This window comes from Arvicola amphibius, chromosome 7, assembly GCF_903992535.2.
Source record: "Arvicola amphibius chromosome 7, mArvAmp1.2, whole genome shotgun sequence".
Lineage (NCBI taxonomy): Eukaryota > Metazoa > Chordata > Mammalia > Rodentia > Cricetidae > Arvicola > Arvicola amphibius.
In genome coordinates, this window is record NC_052053.1 from 42,563,939 (window position 1) to 42,580,568 (window position 16,630).

At 55.8% G+C, this 16,630-nt stretch overlaps 2 protein-coding genes across 8 annotated transcripts in view; both read left to right on the top strand.

Annotated features, from left to right (window-relative positions):
* Positions 1 to 6,733, top strand: part of Pnpla7 (patatin like phospholipase domain containing 7) — a 71,724-nt gene extending 64,991 nt beyond the window's left edge. For both annotated transcript variants that reach the window (XM_038337432.1, XM_038337433.1), the window contains exons 26-35: positions 672 to 828; positions 2,717 to 2,833; positions 2,987 to 3,056; positions 3,565 to 3,681; positions 4,325 to 4,473; positions 4,739 to 4,891; positions 5,001 to 5,111; positions 5,245 to 5,329; positions 6,050 to 6,153; positions 6,335 to 6,733. In XM_038337432.1, coding sequence (XP_038193360.1) covers positions 672 to 828; positions 2,717 to 2,833; positions 2,987 to 3,056; positions 3,565 to 3,681; positions 4,325 to 4,473; positions 4,739 to 4,891; positions 5,001 to 5,111; positions 5,245 to 5,329; positions 6,050 to 6,153; positions 6,335 to 6,445 — 1,174 coding nt within the window. In that variant the 3' untranslated portion in view covers positions 6,446 to 6,733. The remainder of the gene's footprint in view (positions 1 to 671; positions 829 to 2,716; positions 2,834 to 2,986; positions 3,057 to 3,564; positions 3,682 to 4,324; positions 4,474 to 4,738; positions 4,892 to 5,000; positions 5,112 to 5,244; positions 5,330 to 6,049; positions 6,154 to 6,334) is intronic.
* A 131-nt stretch (positions 6,734 to 6,864) lies between these two features.
* Positions 6,865 to 15,642, top strand: Nsmf (NMDA receptor synaptonuclear signaling and neuronal migration factor). 6 transcript variants are annotated; one of them, XM_038337434.1, is made up of 16 exons: positions 6,865 to 7,386; positions 7,724 to 7,785; positions 8,360 to 8,860; positions 9,926 to 10,001; positions 10,740 to 10,745; positions 11,027 to 11,095; positions 11,784 to 11,836; positions 12,359 to 12,448; positions 12,871 to 12,995; positions 13,274 to 13,357; positions 13,489 to 13,522; positions 13,612 to 13,682; positions 13,841 to 13,920; positions 14,056 to 14,158; positions 14,325 to 14,400; positions 14,504 to 15,642. In XM_038337434.1, exons 1-16 carry the CDS (start codon positions 7,316 to 7,318, stop codon positions 14,599 to 14,601), a joined length of 1,599 nt encoding a protein of 532 aa, XP_038193362.1. In that variant the 5' UTR covers positions 6,865 to 7,315; the 3' UTR covers positions 14,602 to 15,642. The 6 variants fall into 6 exon arrangements, with proteins under 6 accessions (XP_038193362.1, XP_038193363.1, XP_038193365.1 ...); XM_038337435.1 differs by having other exon boundaries at positions 12,871 to 12,989; XM_038337437.1 differs by lacking the exon at positions 12,359 to 12,448.
* The last annotated feature ends 988 nt before the right edge of the window (positions 15,643 to 16,630 follow it).

Here is a 16,630-nt window from a genome sequence, read left to right on the forward strand (position 1 = left end):
TTCTCTAAAGTGTATGGTAGTGGGATCAACCAAGTGTGCATACGGTAGGCAAGTACTCTACGACCTCTAGTCCTTGGTCCAATCTTGGTGTTTGTTAATCTTGTCTTGTAATCATAAGATCTTTTCTTCTATGACTTGTTATGCTTGGTTTTGAGGCTTTAGGTCATAACTTCAGCCTGGTTTGAAAAAAATTGGGGAACTGGATTTCTGGTCTTCATGGGTGCTGGCTCATTTCTACTTTACTTTGATTCCTAGGGGCAGCCCTTGGTGTTTACCAGGACCCTTTTTTTTTCCTAGAGGGCTCTCCTTTCCGGTTTTCCCCACTACAACTGTGGCAAAGTCTGTTCAGCTTCTCAGCCTCTGTGATACTCTATTGGACTCAACAGTAGATGGTAGCAGTCACCCATTGGCTCTCCTCAGTAAAGCCATCCTCTCCTGTCTCAGCCCCTCGGTCACCTGTGCACCTCCAGAGGGAGGAATTTTATTATATCCAGACCCCTCTGGGAGCCTCTCCTCTCTTTGCCCCATTGTCTGTGGTCATGTAACTTCTGGTTCTGAGGAGGGAAGAGTAATCTGAGCATGTGACCTGCCTCTGAGGCACACAGGGCATGTAGGGTAAGGGCTGGCCTGACTATGGTGCTCATTTTCTCCCTTTCTTCTTGCTGGTGAAGAGGCTGTGCCCAGGTGGGTATCCTGAGGGCCCTAGCAGAGTGTGGCATCCCAGTGGACATGATCGGAGGGACGTCCATTGGGGCTTTTATGAGTGCTCTGTTTGCTGAGGAGCGGAGCTACAGCCAGATGCGGATCCGTGCTAAGCAATGGGCAGAGGTAAGCAGGTGCCCTCCACCCTCAGGAAGGTTCGCAGGTCAGAGCGTGGCCTCTGTGGCAGGCGGAGAGCATAAAGCAGGAAAAGATTGGGCAGGTAGTGGGAGATGGCCAAGAGCTTGTGACAGGAGGTGGCCTGAGGCAGGTGTGGGAGGTGGTCTTAACTCGTAGGTTTATCAGGTGACAACACGGAGGTCCAGTGCCAGTGAAGGGGGAACTAGTGGACCCTATGGTCTCAGGAAGCAAGAGGCACAGCTAAACCATGGGCTACAATGGGCAGGAAGGCAAGATGGAACTGCAGTCAGTCAGGATCAGGAGACTACAGGCCTCAGATTTCTTTTTTAAAACATATTTTTATTCTCGAGACTTTTATATGTGTATATAATGAAATATTATCATATCTACTTCCCACTTACCCTCTCCAACCCCCCATACTCTCCCCAGCATGTCTTCTTCCCAACGTCATGTCGTCTTTACCTTTTTATTCATTAGTTGCTGGAGAATTTCATACAGTATATTTTGTTTACATTCATCCCCTCCCCCAACTACTCCAAGAGTCTCCCACACCCCAGCCATGCCTCAGGTTTCTGAGGCCAAGGCAAGGCAGGATATGCAGCTTCAGTTTGTTAGCATGGATCATTCCAGCATGCCTAGGAGACATTCCTTGTTGCCTGGTGCCTACCTAGCCCTGGATGGTTTGGGGGAAGGGAGTGTTGCCTTGGTGTGAGTCAGACTAGGAGGGGCTGAGTGTGGGCTCCAGGCTACCCCGCAGCCGGCACTTCTCTGCTCTTAGTTCAGCCTTGTCAAAAATGGACACCAGAATCAGAATCAAAGCGTCAAGCAAAAATCAAAGGAAGCAGAACCGGTTCCCTTAGCTCTGTCTTGCCAGCAGGCCGCTCCTAGCCTTCTCGAGGCTGGGCTGCTCCTGTGGAACAAATGGAACCCTGCTGAAACCATGCGTGGGATCAAAAGATTTTGTGCTCTCCTTTTCCAAAGAGGAGAAAATTGGTCATCCGTGTGCAGAAGCTGAGGAGTGGGCTCTCTGCTGCATTCACAAAGCTGAGAACACAGCTGAGGCTTTGTCCAGAAACATGTCTCTGCTGGAGTGAGAGCCTGGTGACACATCCTGTCCCTAGTGCTGTCAGCTTCACTGGGGGTGGTCTCTAAGAGCCATTACCACAGGAAAGTGTGTCCCCTTGGTGTAGAACAGCTTAGATTGTAGTCATGGGCTGGGAAGCCCAGCCCAGGGCCTGTGGGAAGTGTTCTTCCTTCTCTCCTCCTGCTCAGCTGGTGCTAAGGATCAGCAATGGGGAGAATCAGGGCCCTTTGGGCTGGTCCTCCCACCCCTGAGGGTGAACTAAGCTATGCTACCTTGCTGAAGTGGCTGCCCTGCAGGAGACGACTACAGGACGTAATGGGGATGAGCTATGGACATACTTACCCACCAGCCATGCTAAAGAGGGCAGTTTGTCCAGCGGCCTCCCTGGCTCAGATCTTGGGTAGAATCTCAAGCTGTCTTATTCCTTGTTTTCTGTGTCACTCATTTGTCTTACAGAAGGGTCTAGGGCTGGTGGCTCTAGTTGGTGGGTCTAGTTGAGCGCTCCCTCTACTGTGTAGGAAACTTTGGATGCCCAGAGCACAGAGGTCTTCTGGAGTCCTGAAGGGCTCTCAGTGTATAGCTGCGTGAGGAAGGGACAGGGGTGTGGAGCTATGGGAGGCTCTTAGCTTTTAAGCCCCAGGAGTTTCTGCTGGCCTCTTTGTCCACACTAGGCTCAAGCCCACAGAGAGTGCTCTCCTGAGACTTCAGGCAGTTGGACCTGTGGGTTTTCTTGGTCGCCCCTATTCTGATGCAGAAATGTGATTCCTCACTAAAGGTCTCCCATGTCTCTAGGATATGACATCAGTGCTGAAGACTATACTAGATCTGACCTACCCAATCACATCTATGTTTTCTGGAACTGGCTTCAATAGCAGCATCAGCAGCATCTTCAGAGACCGGCAGATTGAGGCATGTCCCTATCACACCTGGCTTGCACTAGATGCTCAGTGACCTTGACACTGTCCTGCTTTCTCTACGTTCCTCTGTCCCTAGATGGCCTTGCCAGTGTGGGGCAGGGAACAGTTGAGAGGAGGGTTCCTCTGATCCTTGTCCTCCCCACAGGACCTGTGGCTCCCCTATTTTGCCATCACCACCGACATCACAGCCTCTGCCATGCGGGTTCACACAGATGGTGAGAGCCTTCTCCAACCAAAAACACCATAGGGTCGGCTTAGTGGGGTCAGTAGCTCTAGGATCTTAGTCAGGTATGGGGCATGGACACACAGCTCCATGAGGGCCCTGAGGATCTTGCAAAGGAAGGTCATAGCCACATTTGCATAGTGGGCAGAGGATGTCTCTGCCATAGGCACACTGTGTGAAGTAAGGCAGGGGCGAGGGTCTCAGGTGAGTAAAAGGACCTCTGGGAAAGGAGCAGAATTAGGGATGTGCTCAGGCACAGGATTCTTCAGTTGGGCAAAGTGGGATATTTGGGGACCACAGAGGAATACTTCAATGCCATCTCTTTTCAAGGCAAAGCCCTTTGGGCATGAGAGGTCTGGTGGTGGTCTGTCAAGCTTAGTGTTCTCCCTGGAGGTTGGATCTATGGGCTTTCAGACGACAGAGATACAGCAGGGAGCACAGAGGACAGAGAAAGGGTCTTCCCTAGCCCTTTTCCCACCAGACCTTTGCTGATGCTTCAGGCTCGCTGTGGAGGTATGTCCGTGCAAGCATGTCCTTGTCGGGCTACATGCCCCCTCTCTGCGACCCCAAGGATGGACACCTGCTGATGGATGGGGGTTACATCAACAACCTCCCAGGTACTGCTGAGGGTGGGGGAGTGCCCCCCATGCTGGTACGTAGCTCTTTGGTCATTCTGCCCCGTGGCTGCCTGCCATAACCGCCTCCACACCAGGAAGGCTGGGGTGGTACACGTTTTCCTTGGAGTATGCCAAGAGAAAATGTCAGGCTGGCATCAGCTCACAGAGAACACATGCGCATGTGCCCATGCTTGCACATGCGCACAGCATGCTCCCAGCATATGGCTCTGCCTGTTAGCACAGCAGCAACAGAACAAAGGCCAAGGAGACAAACCAGGAGCAATTGATTTCCATCTGTGCCCACAGTTGGAAGCTAACAGTCTGCAGGTGTTGGGTGTACTGTGCGTGAGGCCGTACCTGCTACCTGTTGGCTACATACTCAGAAGGGCTCAGAACACAGTTCTGTGTATGTGGCTACACACAAGCTGGGACATTTGATTCCCCTGCTAGGCCCAGGAAGAATACTAGAGAGGGACCACATGGTCCCCAGGTGGAGCCACCAAGAGAAGCAAGGCCCTCTTGGTGCTTAGTAAAGCAGGGTCTGCCTCCCATTTGTTTTTCCCATTCCTCCAGGAGTGTTACCCCATACCCTGGTTTTGCATCTTTAACCTGGATGCTGACCAGGCTACCTTTTTCTCCATAGCGGATGTGGCGAGATCCATGGGGGCAAAGGTTGTGATTGCCATTGATGTTGGCAGCCGGGATGAGATGGACCTCACCAACTACGGTGATGCCTTGTCTGGATGGTGGCTACTTTGGAAACGCTGGAACCCCTTAGCCACAAAAGTCAAGGTACCAGATGGACTAAATAGCCTCTCTGGGGCTTGGGCTCTCATCCTCCCTGTGCCGTCCCTGGCCGTAGGGATGTAGAAGCACCTCCCAAGCTCAGAACCCAGCCCAGCTGGGACACTTGTTTGTGCTGGTTCCCAGTCCCTGGGACCAACTCTGGAGCACGAGGGGCTCACTAGGTCACATCTTCAGGACTTTGGCTCGGAGCCCATCATGTTTCTGGGTTTGGAGGGAGGGCCAGGGTAGGAGACTCAAGCCTTCTTGGCAGGTGTTGAACATGGCAGAGATTCAGACACGCCTGGCCTATGTGTGCTGTGTCCGGCAACTGGAGATGGTGAAGAACAGCGACTACTGCGAGTACCTGAGGCCACCCATCGACAGCTACCGCACCCTGGACTTCGGCAAGTTTGACGAGATCTGTGTGAGTGTCAGCAGCTAAGGACGAGGGCCTGGGGGTCAGTTCAGCCTCTTTTCTAAAAGTGCAAGAAGGGGCTCCCTCAAGTTCCTGTTGGGGCCTCCTATGTACACAGGAAGTTGGGTATCAACATGGGCGGACGGTGTTCGACATCTGGGTTCGGAGTGGCGTACTGGAGAAGATGCTGCAGGACCAGCAGGGGACAAGCAAGAGGAAGGACTGTGGGGTGAGAAGCAGGATGGAGGGTCTAGCCGGGTGGGAGTCTGGGGCCCTGGCAGCATCCTCTGTATCTGCTCCGCCTGTGTGCAGTCTGAGACCAGATGTGCTGACTCCCCGTGCTGCCTTCTGCCTCCCTCCAGGTGCTCACCTGCCCCAATGCCTCCTTCACGGACCTCGCTGAGATTGTGTCACGGATTGAGCCGGCCAAGGTGACTGCAGTGGACGGTGAGTTAGATGTCCAGAAAGTAGACCTGTGTAACAAAGGTAGGGACAGGCTACTCTGGACCCTCACTCTTGCTCTTGAAGTCACTGGCACTTGAGCTGTGCTGACCAGAAGCTTAACCACTGCTGCTCCATTGTGTCAAGACCTCTGTCTGCCCAAGAGTTCCCATAGCAATGAGATTATCCCCTAGCCCACTCAGGCTTCTCCCTCGTCACTCCACATAGCATCCTAACCACACCACGGACCTTCAGGGGAGCCTGAGGGCCAGGCCCAACAGCCACCATCCCCACCTTTATCCCCGTTTTGCAACAGAACATGTTTCTGCTGCATTCCCTGCTGCATGTTCCGTCTTAAAGAGGAACTTGAGAGGTGCCCTGAGGGCTTCCCAGGGTGGGAGCCGAGGCACTGAGGTGAGTTTGTGCTGGCCATTCCTTATCCAGCCCTGACCGGGCCCCCGGGCATGCTTGGTAGGTAAGAAGGGCCAGCTTCCTCCGTGGTTTTGTGAAAGACATAATAGGACAGCTGGTGGATGAGGCGGACAGAGGCAAGTGTGCTGTGTTGCTGGGTCTGGCAGCCCTGGGACTGCGTAGAGGACTGTGCTTGTGTTACTGTGGAGCTAGGGACAGTGGGTCTATGGCCGTGCTCTGCCTTAGCTTTAGCGGTGCTGGACACAGCCACTGTCCTTGGGGAGGGGACCAGTGTAGCCCTTTCTTCTGCTCCAGATGAGTCTGACTATCAGACTGAGTTTGAGGAGGAGCTGCCGGACATCTCCAAGGAGACATATGCTGACTTCCAGAGCACTGGGATTGAGTCGGACTCTGACTCGGTGAGGTGCTGGGCCCTGTTCTGCCAGTGTGCCTCAGTTGTGTCCACTCTGAGATTCCCAGACAGGGCCTGCCCCCAGTCTCTGATTCTGGGCTGGATGCTCCCTCCCACTCCAGATGATGCAGCCTGGTACCTGGCAGCCCCTACTTGACATATCTTGACCATGTATGATTTGCTTCCAGGAGGATGAGTCTTCACTATGGCAAGGGCCCTCAGGCCTGACATCCCCAAAACAGTCCCAGGATTCCTGCTGTTGGCTCCCTGGTCAAGATGAGCAGGGGTCAAAACTCTAATGTCTTTCCTGCCTGGACTAACACAGGACAGCACAGTCCTCTCCTGGGTCTGACCCCTAGGCTGAGGCTGCACCCACTCCTTGGAGGCTGCTTCAGTTGCCTGACAAGATCAAGCTGGTTTCTTCTGTGGATGTACGCTGTGTTAGAGGAGTCATGGGCCTCTCCTCTTCAACGGCACGCCTTGTATTCCCACAGCAAGCAATACTGAGGGGCTCTGAAGCCTCTGTGAGGCATGGGAGCGTGGGATTGGTGTATTAATAAAAGTCAGTCTGATTGTGTGGTATTTCACTCCGGTGTGAAGGCGGCTGTGGCAAAGAGCTAAGTGGACCTGAGGTCCGGAAGGTCCCACAGGGTGGTCATATGACCTCTTGGGACCCTTTGGCTGGTTCCTGCAACCTCCAGGCAGCAACTGTAGGCTAGGCAGGCAGGGTGCTCCGGGTTTGGATGGAGCTAAGGTTTCCCTTAAAACAAGGTGAGCTCTCGGCTTTCTTAAGTGTTCCTCACCTCTAGGCATACATGGGCCCGACCCTGAGGGGAAAAGCTTCACTTCAGTCCAGGGAGGGTCGCCCCTGGAAGAGAGCCCGCGGGAGGAGCCGCCTTTTAGCCACGCCCGTATCTGTCATCATGGGGGGTGGTACCAGGCCTGGCGTCAGTCAGGAGGCGGAGCACCGCCCCCGGTCCAGCCGCGCTCTCCTACAGTGGCTGGACTTGCAGGGCGCTGGGTGCGGCCATGCGGGGCCCGGGCCTAAGTGTGACCCTGACCCTGAGGCCGAGACCTAGCACGACCTCAGGCGCTGTACGGCTCCCCCGGCAGAGGCGGCGGGCGCGGGGCGCGCTCTGAAGCCCGGGGGATGCGCGGGCACCGTGACCATGGGTGCCGCCGCCTCCAGGAGGAGGGCGCTGAGGAGCGAGGCCATGTCCTCGGTAGCGGCCAAAGTAAGGTGAGTGCGGCGGGCTGACCGGAGGTCAGGTAGCCGCTGCCGGCTTCCGCTGTGGTGTGTGCTGCTGCCCCGGCCCCCTGCAGCTTCCCTGTTCCGACAAGAGTGGGCCTCGGGCCTTACAACCTGACGCCCACAGGCTGGACAGATCGGACAGAGAGCGGTCGGAGGTCTGTGGCCAGGATGTCCTGGTTCTCTGTGGTGGGTGGAGAAGAGCCCACCTCTTCTCGTGTTGGTGTGGAGGGCTAGGGTGGGGGGAGGTCTGGTGGGAAGGGTCTTGCCGTTGTCAAAGGCGGGTGGCCAGCGTGCACTGATTGTGTTCCCTCTGCCTACCCTGCAGAGCAGCTCGAGCGTTTGGAGAGTACCTGTCCCAGAGTCACCCTGAGAACCGCAACGGTGCAGGTAGGGGCCCAGGAAACAAAAGGGCTGTGCAGGGTGAGTCCTCTGTCCCAGGCCAGGGCCAGGGCCAGGGCCAGCGGAGTGTGAGTGTGAGCCAACCTAGACGCCTCGCTTGCTTCTCCTCCTCACATCCCCTGCCCTCCAGAGCCCAGAACCCCAGGAGGAGCTCCAATCACCCATCTCCATGGCGCCCTCCCAGCCTGGGTTGTTGGCATGGCAACAGGCCTCTTGGCACCCCCAGGGCTGGCACCACTGTCTCGGGGGCCAGCTGGTCGGGAGGGGGGGAGGGGAGAAGTTGGCATCAGGCAAATGGGTGTATCTGCAGGCTCGTGGGGGGAGACTGGCCTGTCTGTTCTTACCCTTGATGATGGTGCACAGGTAGTAAGGCCTGTTTGCCACCCCAGTCCACACTCGCACAAGGGCTTCAGGCCCAAATAAGAGGAACAGGGACACCTAGCAGAACCTTTTCTAGCACCCAGAACCCTCTCATCAAGCTTAGTGTTTGTTCCCCCCGTGTGCCCAGAGACTGGGAGGGTAGACCAACAGGCTGAAGGCTCACCTGGTGTCTTTCCCTTAGATCACCTGCTGGCTGACGCCTACTCCGGCCACGACGGGTCCCCAGAGATGCAGCCTGCCCCCCAGAACAAGCGCCGCCTCTCCCTCGTCTCCAATGGCCGCTATGAGGGCAGCATCTCTGATGAGGCTGTCAGCGGGAAGCCGGCTACAGAAGGTCCCCAGCCCCATGTGTACACCATCTCTAGAGAGCCAGCCCTGCTGCCCAGCTCTGGAGCTGAAGCCATTGAGCTAGCAGTGGTAAAGGGGAGGAGGCAGCGGGAGCGGCACCCTCACCATCATAGTCAGCCCCTGCGTGCCAGCCCAGGCAGCAGCCGGGAGGACATCAACAGGCCCTGCCAAAGCTGGGCCGGCAGCCGCCAGGGCTCCAAAGAATGCCCAGGATGTGCCCAGCTGGTCCCTGGTCCCTCCCCTCGGGCCTTTGGGCTGGAACAGCCACCTCTACCTGAGGCTTCTGGCCGCAACAAGAAGCTGGAGAGGATGTATAGCGTTGATCGAGTGTCTGGTGAGAGGCCTTATCTCTCTGGACCTGGGCAGGTTTGGGGGTAGCCTGCTGGCCTTTAGCAGCAGTAGACACTGCCGAGCTGGTGTGAAGGATGAAGTCCCTTCACGTTGGGCTCACCCTCCTTCCCAAATCCTATGACTTGTGGCCTCCCTCAGATCCCAAGCAAATTTATTAGAGTTTATCAAGGATACTTCCTGGAGGAGGGGGCCTGGGAGGTTCTTGAAGAGGTAAAGAATGAGGCTTAATGGGAGGGCAAGTTATTTGAGCCCTGAGATTAGTGTTGGTAAACTGGAAGGAGGAGTTTGAATACCCTGAGGGCATGCTGTGTTCTACCCTTCCCCACAAGGCATGAATGTCCCCTTAGAACATTCCAGCTGCCTCAAGCCTGGACTTCAGAGGATAACTCCAGGGAACTCTGGGGAGTGGACAGCCCGCAGCAGGGTAGTCTCCACTCTCAGGACCTCTAGTTCATTAAGAGGAGGGGAATGTCTCACCAGGTAGTAGCTGAGAAGGGCTACCTTATGTCCAAGGGAGACAAAAATGTGACGCCAGTGTTGCAGGAGACTCCTCACACTCTTAACAGCTAACGGGGAAATTTAACGGAGAAAGCCTCAAGCCAGGGGCGGAGAGATAGCTCAGTGGTTAAGAACTCTAACTGCTCCTGTGTGGGACCCGCATCAGACCACTCACAACCGTCTGTAATTCTAGCTCCAGCAGGACCAGACACCCCAGCCTCTCCTCCCTCCCCCTCCCCCCTCTCTCTCTCTCTCTCTCTCTCTCTCTCTCTCTCTCTCTCTCTCTCTCTCTCTCAAAAGAAAAAAAAAGATTAAAATGAGTCTTTTTTTTTTTAAAGCCTCAAGTCAGAGAGGGTAGGTGGGTGGAGTTTCGTCCCAGAACCCTATCCCAAGCCAGCTTTTGCTTTCCTTGGGAGGACTCTGTCCTATTGCCTTGACTCTGCTACTGTTGCTGACCCAACTGGCCCAGAGTCTCTTCCCAATCGGGAGGGATCAGGCTTCGGGACACCTGTGCTTGTTAGCCATAGCCATAGCCTCCTCTCTCTTCCAGATGATGTCCCCATCCGTACCTGGTTCCCCAAGGAAAACCTTTTCAGCTTCCAGACGGCAACCACAACTATGCAAGCGTGAGTCCACTGTCCACTGCAAGAGTCTAGGGCTTAGGAGATAGTGACAATTCTTTCCCGGCCCCCGGCCCAGCTGGGGTCTTCTTGTGAGCGGCTGTGTGTGCCACACTGTGCTGATGGACCAAGCTGGGGCTCTGAGTCCCAGCAGGTGGGCCACCTGCTCCCTCTGACCATACTTTTACTGTTTTCTGCTGCTTTCCTTACTAATAGCCATTGGGTCATTCCCTACGTTCAGCCTACCCACTTCCTCATGGCCTTTTATCTTCATTTTTGCTAGGGGACCTGACCCAGACAGAGTTGCAGCTGAACACTAGCACTAAGTGTTTTGGGGGTGGGTGGGTGTCTTGTCTTCGTGTATACCCCATACTCCAACCTCATTCTGCTTCATGTGACAGGTGACAGTTACCTCTTGGAGGTCTCTTCTTTATCTGACAAGCATCTAAATTGTCCTCCCAAAGATATGCCTTAGAAGCAAGGTTCCCACACCAAGGCAGTCCTGCCCTGCCTTCAGTTGCTATGGCAAAGTGGGCAGGGCACAGGCAAGCTTCTGTAGAGCCAAACCCATCCTTGCCTGGCCAGAACCCAGCGCCTGGTGCCCTTTGACAGCTGGCCTTGAGTCCAGTAGCCATCCTGTTGGGAGGAAACCACCTTCAGGGGACCTGGGGGGCTGAAGGGAGCCAGAGATCCACACTTACTTTGTCTTCTTTCTCTTTCCGCCTCTTCACACCGTGACTTCAGCATCTCGTAAGTATGCCATGCATTGTGCACTTAGGGGCACAGCCTTTGCCCTGGGGGACCCTCCCACCCTTGGATAGATGTCTGCAGGTCAGGGACCCTGGGCCTGGGCATTGATAGTACTGAGCTCCCATTAGTCCAGCCTCCTGTGGACAATTAGGCCTCAGCAGGGCCTGCTGGGAGCTGGGCCTCGGATGCCCCACTGGGCCCTGTGCTTGCACCTCTGTCTCCACGTCTGTGTCCCTCCTGCCTTCAGCCAAGGGCAGTGCTGACTTGCGGCGGTTTCTCAGGGTATTCAGGGGCTACGCGGAGAGGAAGCGTCGGAAACGGGAGAATGATTCCGCGTCTGTAATCCAGAGGTAGGGCCTGCCAGCCACTCGCCACCAGGGTCTGTCTCTGGTCTGCACTGGCCTGGCCAGGGCCCTCCTGGCCCTGGAAGACCTGATGGGGGAAGGGTGGTGGCGACCACTGGCCTGGCCCTGCTCTGGGGACGTGGCAGGCAGGAGAGGCCACGTGACCAGGCTGCATCTCTGCCCCTGGACCTAGACATACTTGAGGGAACATGATAGTCATACCACAGCCACCTGGCCCATCCACATCTGTCTAGCCCTGAGGCCCAGAGCTGTTCACCCAGTGGCACAGCCTGCCCCCTCCAACTCCCACCAACCTCAGAGGTGCCTGGGAAACCGTCTGTCTGTTTCTGGGGTCTTGGCAGGGCACAAAATTTACGGAAAGAGAGCACCTGTCTCCCTAGTAGGAAAGGGACAATTTGAAACCCCCAGACCAACTTGTGGGTGTGGGTATTAGGGTATCTCTGCAACAGTGGAGATGACCGTGAGAAGCCTCAGTAAAAAAACAAAACTGGCAAGAGAGATACTCATGCCTGTGGTCTAGAGTTCTGGAAGGATCTCAGGAGGAGGCAGGGCTTCTATATAAGCCTCGGGGAGACTGTTCTGTGTCCAGCCTCAGCGTGGTCAGGGACTAGGTGGGCAGGAGCCACCATCCACCTCCCTATGGACCCTCATCACCCCGTGGTTTCTCATTCAGGAACTTCCGCAAACACCTGCGCATGGTTGGCAGTCGGCGGGTGAAGGCCCAGAGTAAGATGGGCACTGGGGAAGCGGGCAGTGCTGTGCTTGGCAGGCTGGGGCTTTGTGGCAAGCTGGGGCTTTGCATGTTGGCAGTCCACCTCCCTCGGTCTGTTCTAGCCCCACACATCTACCGGCTCCACCCGTTGGCCGTGTTCTGCCTTCCCTTCGGGCTTCCCACTTTCCTGGTGTTCTGCTTCTGTGCAGCCCTGTCTTAGTGTTCCGTCTCGCCCAGGCCCTACTTGACCAGTATCCTAACCCAGTGTTCTGCCTAGCCTAGGCTCCACCCTAAGCCCAGTTGGTAGTCTGCTGTGTGCCTTTTGTCTGCACCCTAATGTCCTCCAGTTCAGACTCTGCTCCTAGTGTCCTAACTAGGAGCACAATGCTGGAAACTTACCGTTGGTCTCCGTCCACTATATGTGACCTCAGGCCCCATCCTTGTCAGTGTCTGCTTCTCCTCAGCCCCCAGTCTAGGGCCTGAGTCTGCTCTGTTCTTGCCCCCTCTGGCTAATGGGGGTTTTGCTCTTACCACAGCGTTCGCTGAGCGGCGCGAACGGAGCTTCAGCCGGTCCTGGAGCGACCCCACCCCTATGAAAGCCGACACTTCCCACGACTCCCGAGACAGTAGGTGTCCAGTTGCAGGCTGGCCCGTTTCCATCCCTGCCAAGGGTCCCATGCAGTACTGCTAGGCTTCTGCGCTTTTGCTCCCTGAGCCTCAGTTTACCTGTCTATGAGAGGGGAGTACCCGGCATCTCCTACCTCATAGACGGGGTTAACTAATGGCTAAGCAGTGCTAACTGGGGCATCTGTAAGGTGGTACCCGCTGTCTCTTAGGGCACATTTAGCCAAAGGTGACGTTTGTGCTGGATCCCAACGTCACATGTCTCTATTCTTCCTCTGTGGGGCTGCTTCCCACTGGTGTCAGTGGCCCAGCCTTGCAGTTTGCCTGTGACTATGACCTTCTCAGCTACCCAGAGACCCTCCAGGACATGGTTGGGCTTTAAGGGTAGTATGTTGCTGTCTTGGTGACTCCTCCTGCCTCCTAGGCAGTGACCTGCAGAGCTCACACTGCACCCTGGATGAGGCTTGTGAGGACCTGGACTGGGACACAGAGAAAGGCCTGGAGGCCATGGCCTGCGAAACCGAGGGCTTCTTGCCACCCAAGGTCATGGTGAGGCCTGCCCCTGGATGCACCCTCATGGCATTTGGGTGCAGCACAGCCTTGTCCCCTGATCCTCCCCACCATGCCCACACTTCATCCTTGGCTTGGGGAGGGAACCTCCAGGCTCCACCTTAGCTGTGAAGGTCTTTAGGGTCTCAGCCCTCTGCTTTCTGGGGGAAGTTCCCGAGGGTTCTACCCTTGGTTACAGCAGAGTAGGGGGGGCTTCCCTAGGCTTTCCCCTCCTTAACCATGGGTGCACCTCATTGGACTTTCCCTGTCCCCCACAGCTGATCTCCTCCAAGGTGCCAAAAGCAGAGTACATCCCTACCATCATCCGCAGGGATGACCCCTCCATCATCCCCATCCTCTACGTGAGTGTCCTTTCCAACTCTTTGCATCCAGACAAATCCTGGGTGTACCTCTCACTCTGGGTTCAGCTGTTGGTGCCTGAATGCCCTGGGGGGCTAGCAAGGGCTCTGATGTGTGGCCTGTCTGTTCCCAGGACCATGAGCATGCAACATTCGAGGACATCCTGGGTATGTATCTTGCTCACTTCATCTGGTGGCTGGCAGGAAGCGTGGCCCTGCATGGGGAGGGGCAGTACTCATAGCTCTCCTGTCCACAGAGGAGATAGAGAAGAAGCTGAACATCTATCACAAGGGGGCCAAGATCTGGAAGATGCTGATTTTCTGCCAGGTAGAACCAGAGATCAGTATGGTAGGGGTGGCGAGCCCGAGCTCCCACTGCATGTGTTCACGTGGTGGGGGCGTGTCTGTGCATCTGTGGGCTGGGTCTGTGGACGTCTTATCACAGCCGCCCTAGCACCCCTGAGGCCTGACCGTGACCTCTTACAGGGCGGCCCTGGACACCTTTATTTGCTCAAGAACAAGGTGGCCACCTTTGCCAAAGTGGAGAAGGAAGAGGACATGATCCAGTGAGAGGGGAGGGGGGCCATGGGTTGTGGGAGGGAAATCTTGAACCTGGTGTGTTCCTTCTGACTCCGGCCCTCCACCACGCTTCTTCCTGTGGAGCTCAGCCCTGAGCTGAGGCCATCTGTCCTTCCCTCCAGCTTCTGGAAGAGGTTGAGCCGCCTGATGAGCAAAGTCAACCCAGAGCCGAATGTCATCCATATCATGGGCTGCTACATTCTGGGAAACCCCAATGGGGAGAAGGTAGGGGCTCTAGGCTTGTGAGAGAGGTGGGCAAGGTCTTCTCCTTGTCCTGGCACCTCCTTCTGCTTTAGCCCTCCTACAGAAATCTCTCTCGTGCCTAGGGTCCTAAGCAAGGAGGGTGGGTTCTGCCCTTAGCCCCAGACTCATGACCTTGCCCTCCTTGAAGCTATTCCAGAACCTCAGGACCCTCATGACTCCTTACAAGGTTACCTTTGAGTCACCCCTGGAGCTGTCTGCCCAAGGTGAGTTGTCCCAGCTGACTAGAGTGTAGACGGCTGCTGTAGGTCTGACCCGTCTGGGACCTGGTCAGGCCTGAGCCTCCTGGCTTTTCCCTCTCCTGCCTAGGGAAGCAGATGATTGAGACCTACTTTGACTTCCGGCTTTACCGCCTCTGGAAGAGCCGCCAGCACTCAAAACTGCTGGACTTTGATGATGTCCTGTGAGGAGCATGGGTCATGCCCAGGCACCACCAGGCCATTTCCTCTGGACTGGGAACCTGGGGCTGGGCCACCTCTTGTACCTTAGAACCATGTGGCCCTGGTCTTGCCCACAGCTACTTCAGGGACCCTCAGACATTGCTCAGGTTCTCGTAGGGTCTGGTCCTCGCTGCACCAGTGGGCCGCTGAGGCCATCGTCCTGTCATGCCTCGCCTGGAGGCCGCAGCATTGGGAATCCCCTCCACGGGGTTCATAGAAATAAGTGCAATTTTTTTACACCCCCTGAAACAATTTGAAGGGAAGCAGCATTACTAGTTAACTAGTTAAGCACTCTGCTACTAGTTACAGTATAGACAACCGGCCCAGTGTGTGTTCAGGTCCTCCTGTCCCCCAGCCCCTCAGCTCTGCCGTATTTGATCACCAGCACCAGGATGGCCCATCTTTGTGGGGCCGGCACTGTCTGGCTGTCTAGCCTGGCCCGGTCTATACTGGCCACATCTGTCTGCTTTGACCCCTCTCGTGGACCCCTTGCTTACTTTGACCTCATCTTGGCAAGGGGCAGCCTGGGCGGTAGGAGGGAGGAGCCTCATTTTCCCTTTTCTCAGAGGAGGCGCTGGGCCCGTGGCCCAGCTCCTCCTGCTTCCCCATTTCCCCTGCTGCTGTTGAGCTCAGCTTTTTCCAGCCTTGATCTGGAAGCCACATCCCAGCACAGAGGCTTAGGGCCTTGGTGGGGGCCAGCTGGGGCTGGGCCCTGGAAGGCAAGGGCCTCACCACCACTGCAGTGGGGGCCTGGATCTGTCCCCCAGGCTGCGAAGTCAAGCAGCTGGTGAAGTGTGAAGTCCCCGCGACGCCCTTCACAGCCTTGCCCAGGGTCTAGCAGGGTGGGCTCTCTTGTACATAGTTGGAGCTTGGGGGCAGGCCCCCCTTTTGTAGAGCCTGGGGTCTGAGGGCACCTGGCTGTGTCCCTGACCAAGGGGAGTGAGGATTGGGCTCTGAACAATGTACGATATCCCTTAGAGTGACCATTAAACTTGACCCTCTGCTGCAGCTGCTGTGTGGGTCTTCTCATTTGGTACTCACTGTCCACATGCACGCCAGCCTGAGCCACTGCTGCTTGGCTTCCCTCACACCTGGGCCTGCATAGCACATCCCCCTTAAGATACATCCCATGGGAAGATACGGTAGGGATCTCCATCAACTGGCACGGGAGAAAGTGGAGACGGCATCTTTTCCCTATAGGTGAAAACATGGGGATGAGAGAAGGCTGCCCCCAGCTTCCTCCAGGCCACTCTGTTCATGCGACACAACCAGAGCGAGAAGCCAGAGAGTGGCTATGGGCTCAGTTGTGGGCCAGCTTCCCTCAGTGTCCAAGCTACAACCAGACTTAGCTACTTGACCATTTCCTGTCCAGTGGAAGGGACCAGAGCAGCTGGGCAGTTGAAGGGCTGGAGGTGGGGTAGAGGTGCACAGCATGAGCAAGGCTGGGGTAGGGGTGCAGTATACAGCATGAGCAAGGCTGGGGTAGGGGTGCAGTATACAGCATGAGCAAGGCTGGGGTAGGGGTGCAGCATACAGCATGACAAAGGCTGGGGTAGGGGTGCAGCATTCAGCATGACAAAGGCTGGGGTAGGGGTGCAGTATACAGCATGACCAAGGCTGGGGTAGGGGTGCGGTATACAGCATGACCAAGGCCTGCAGGCTTGAGGCTAGGTGCTGGGACTGCCACCACACTCCAGAAAGGACCAAGAGGAAGACAGCATGGGTGCCACCATGAACAGTTTGAGAAGGTCGGCTTAGATTAGTCTGCACCTTTACAGGATCACATGCAATCCAACAGTGTGTGTGTGTGTCTGTGTGCGCATGTGTGCATTTGTGCCTGTCTGTGTGTGGGTGTGTGTTTCTAGTCACTGCTACGTGGAATCTACATGATATTGCTATACAGGTCAGTGGGTTAGTGTCCGTGGTTCCATCTGCCAACACTTCTGTTTAGAAGGGACATTTAATCCTGTGTTCCTGACCTTAACCTTCAAGCAGG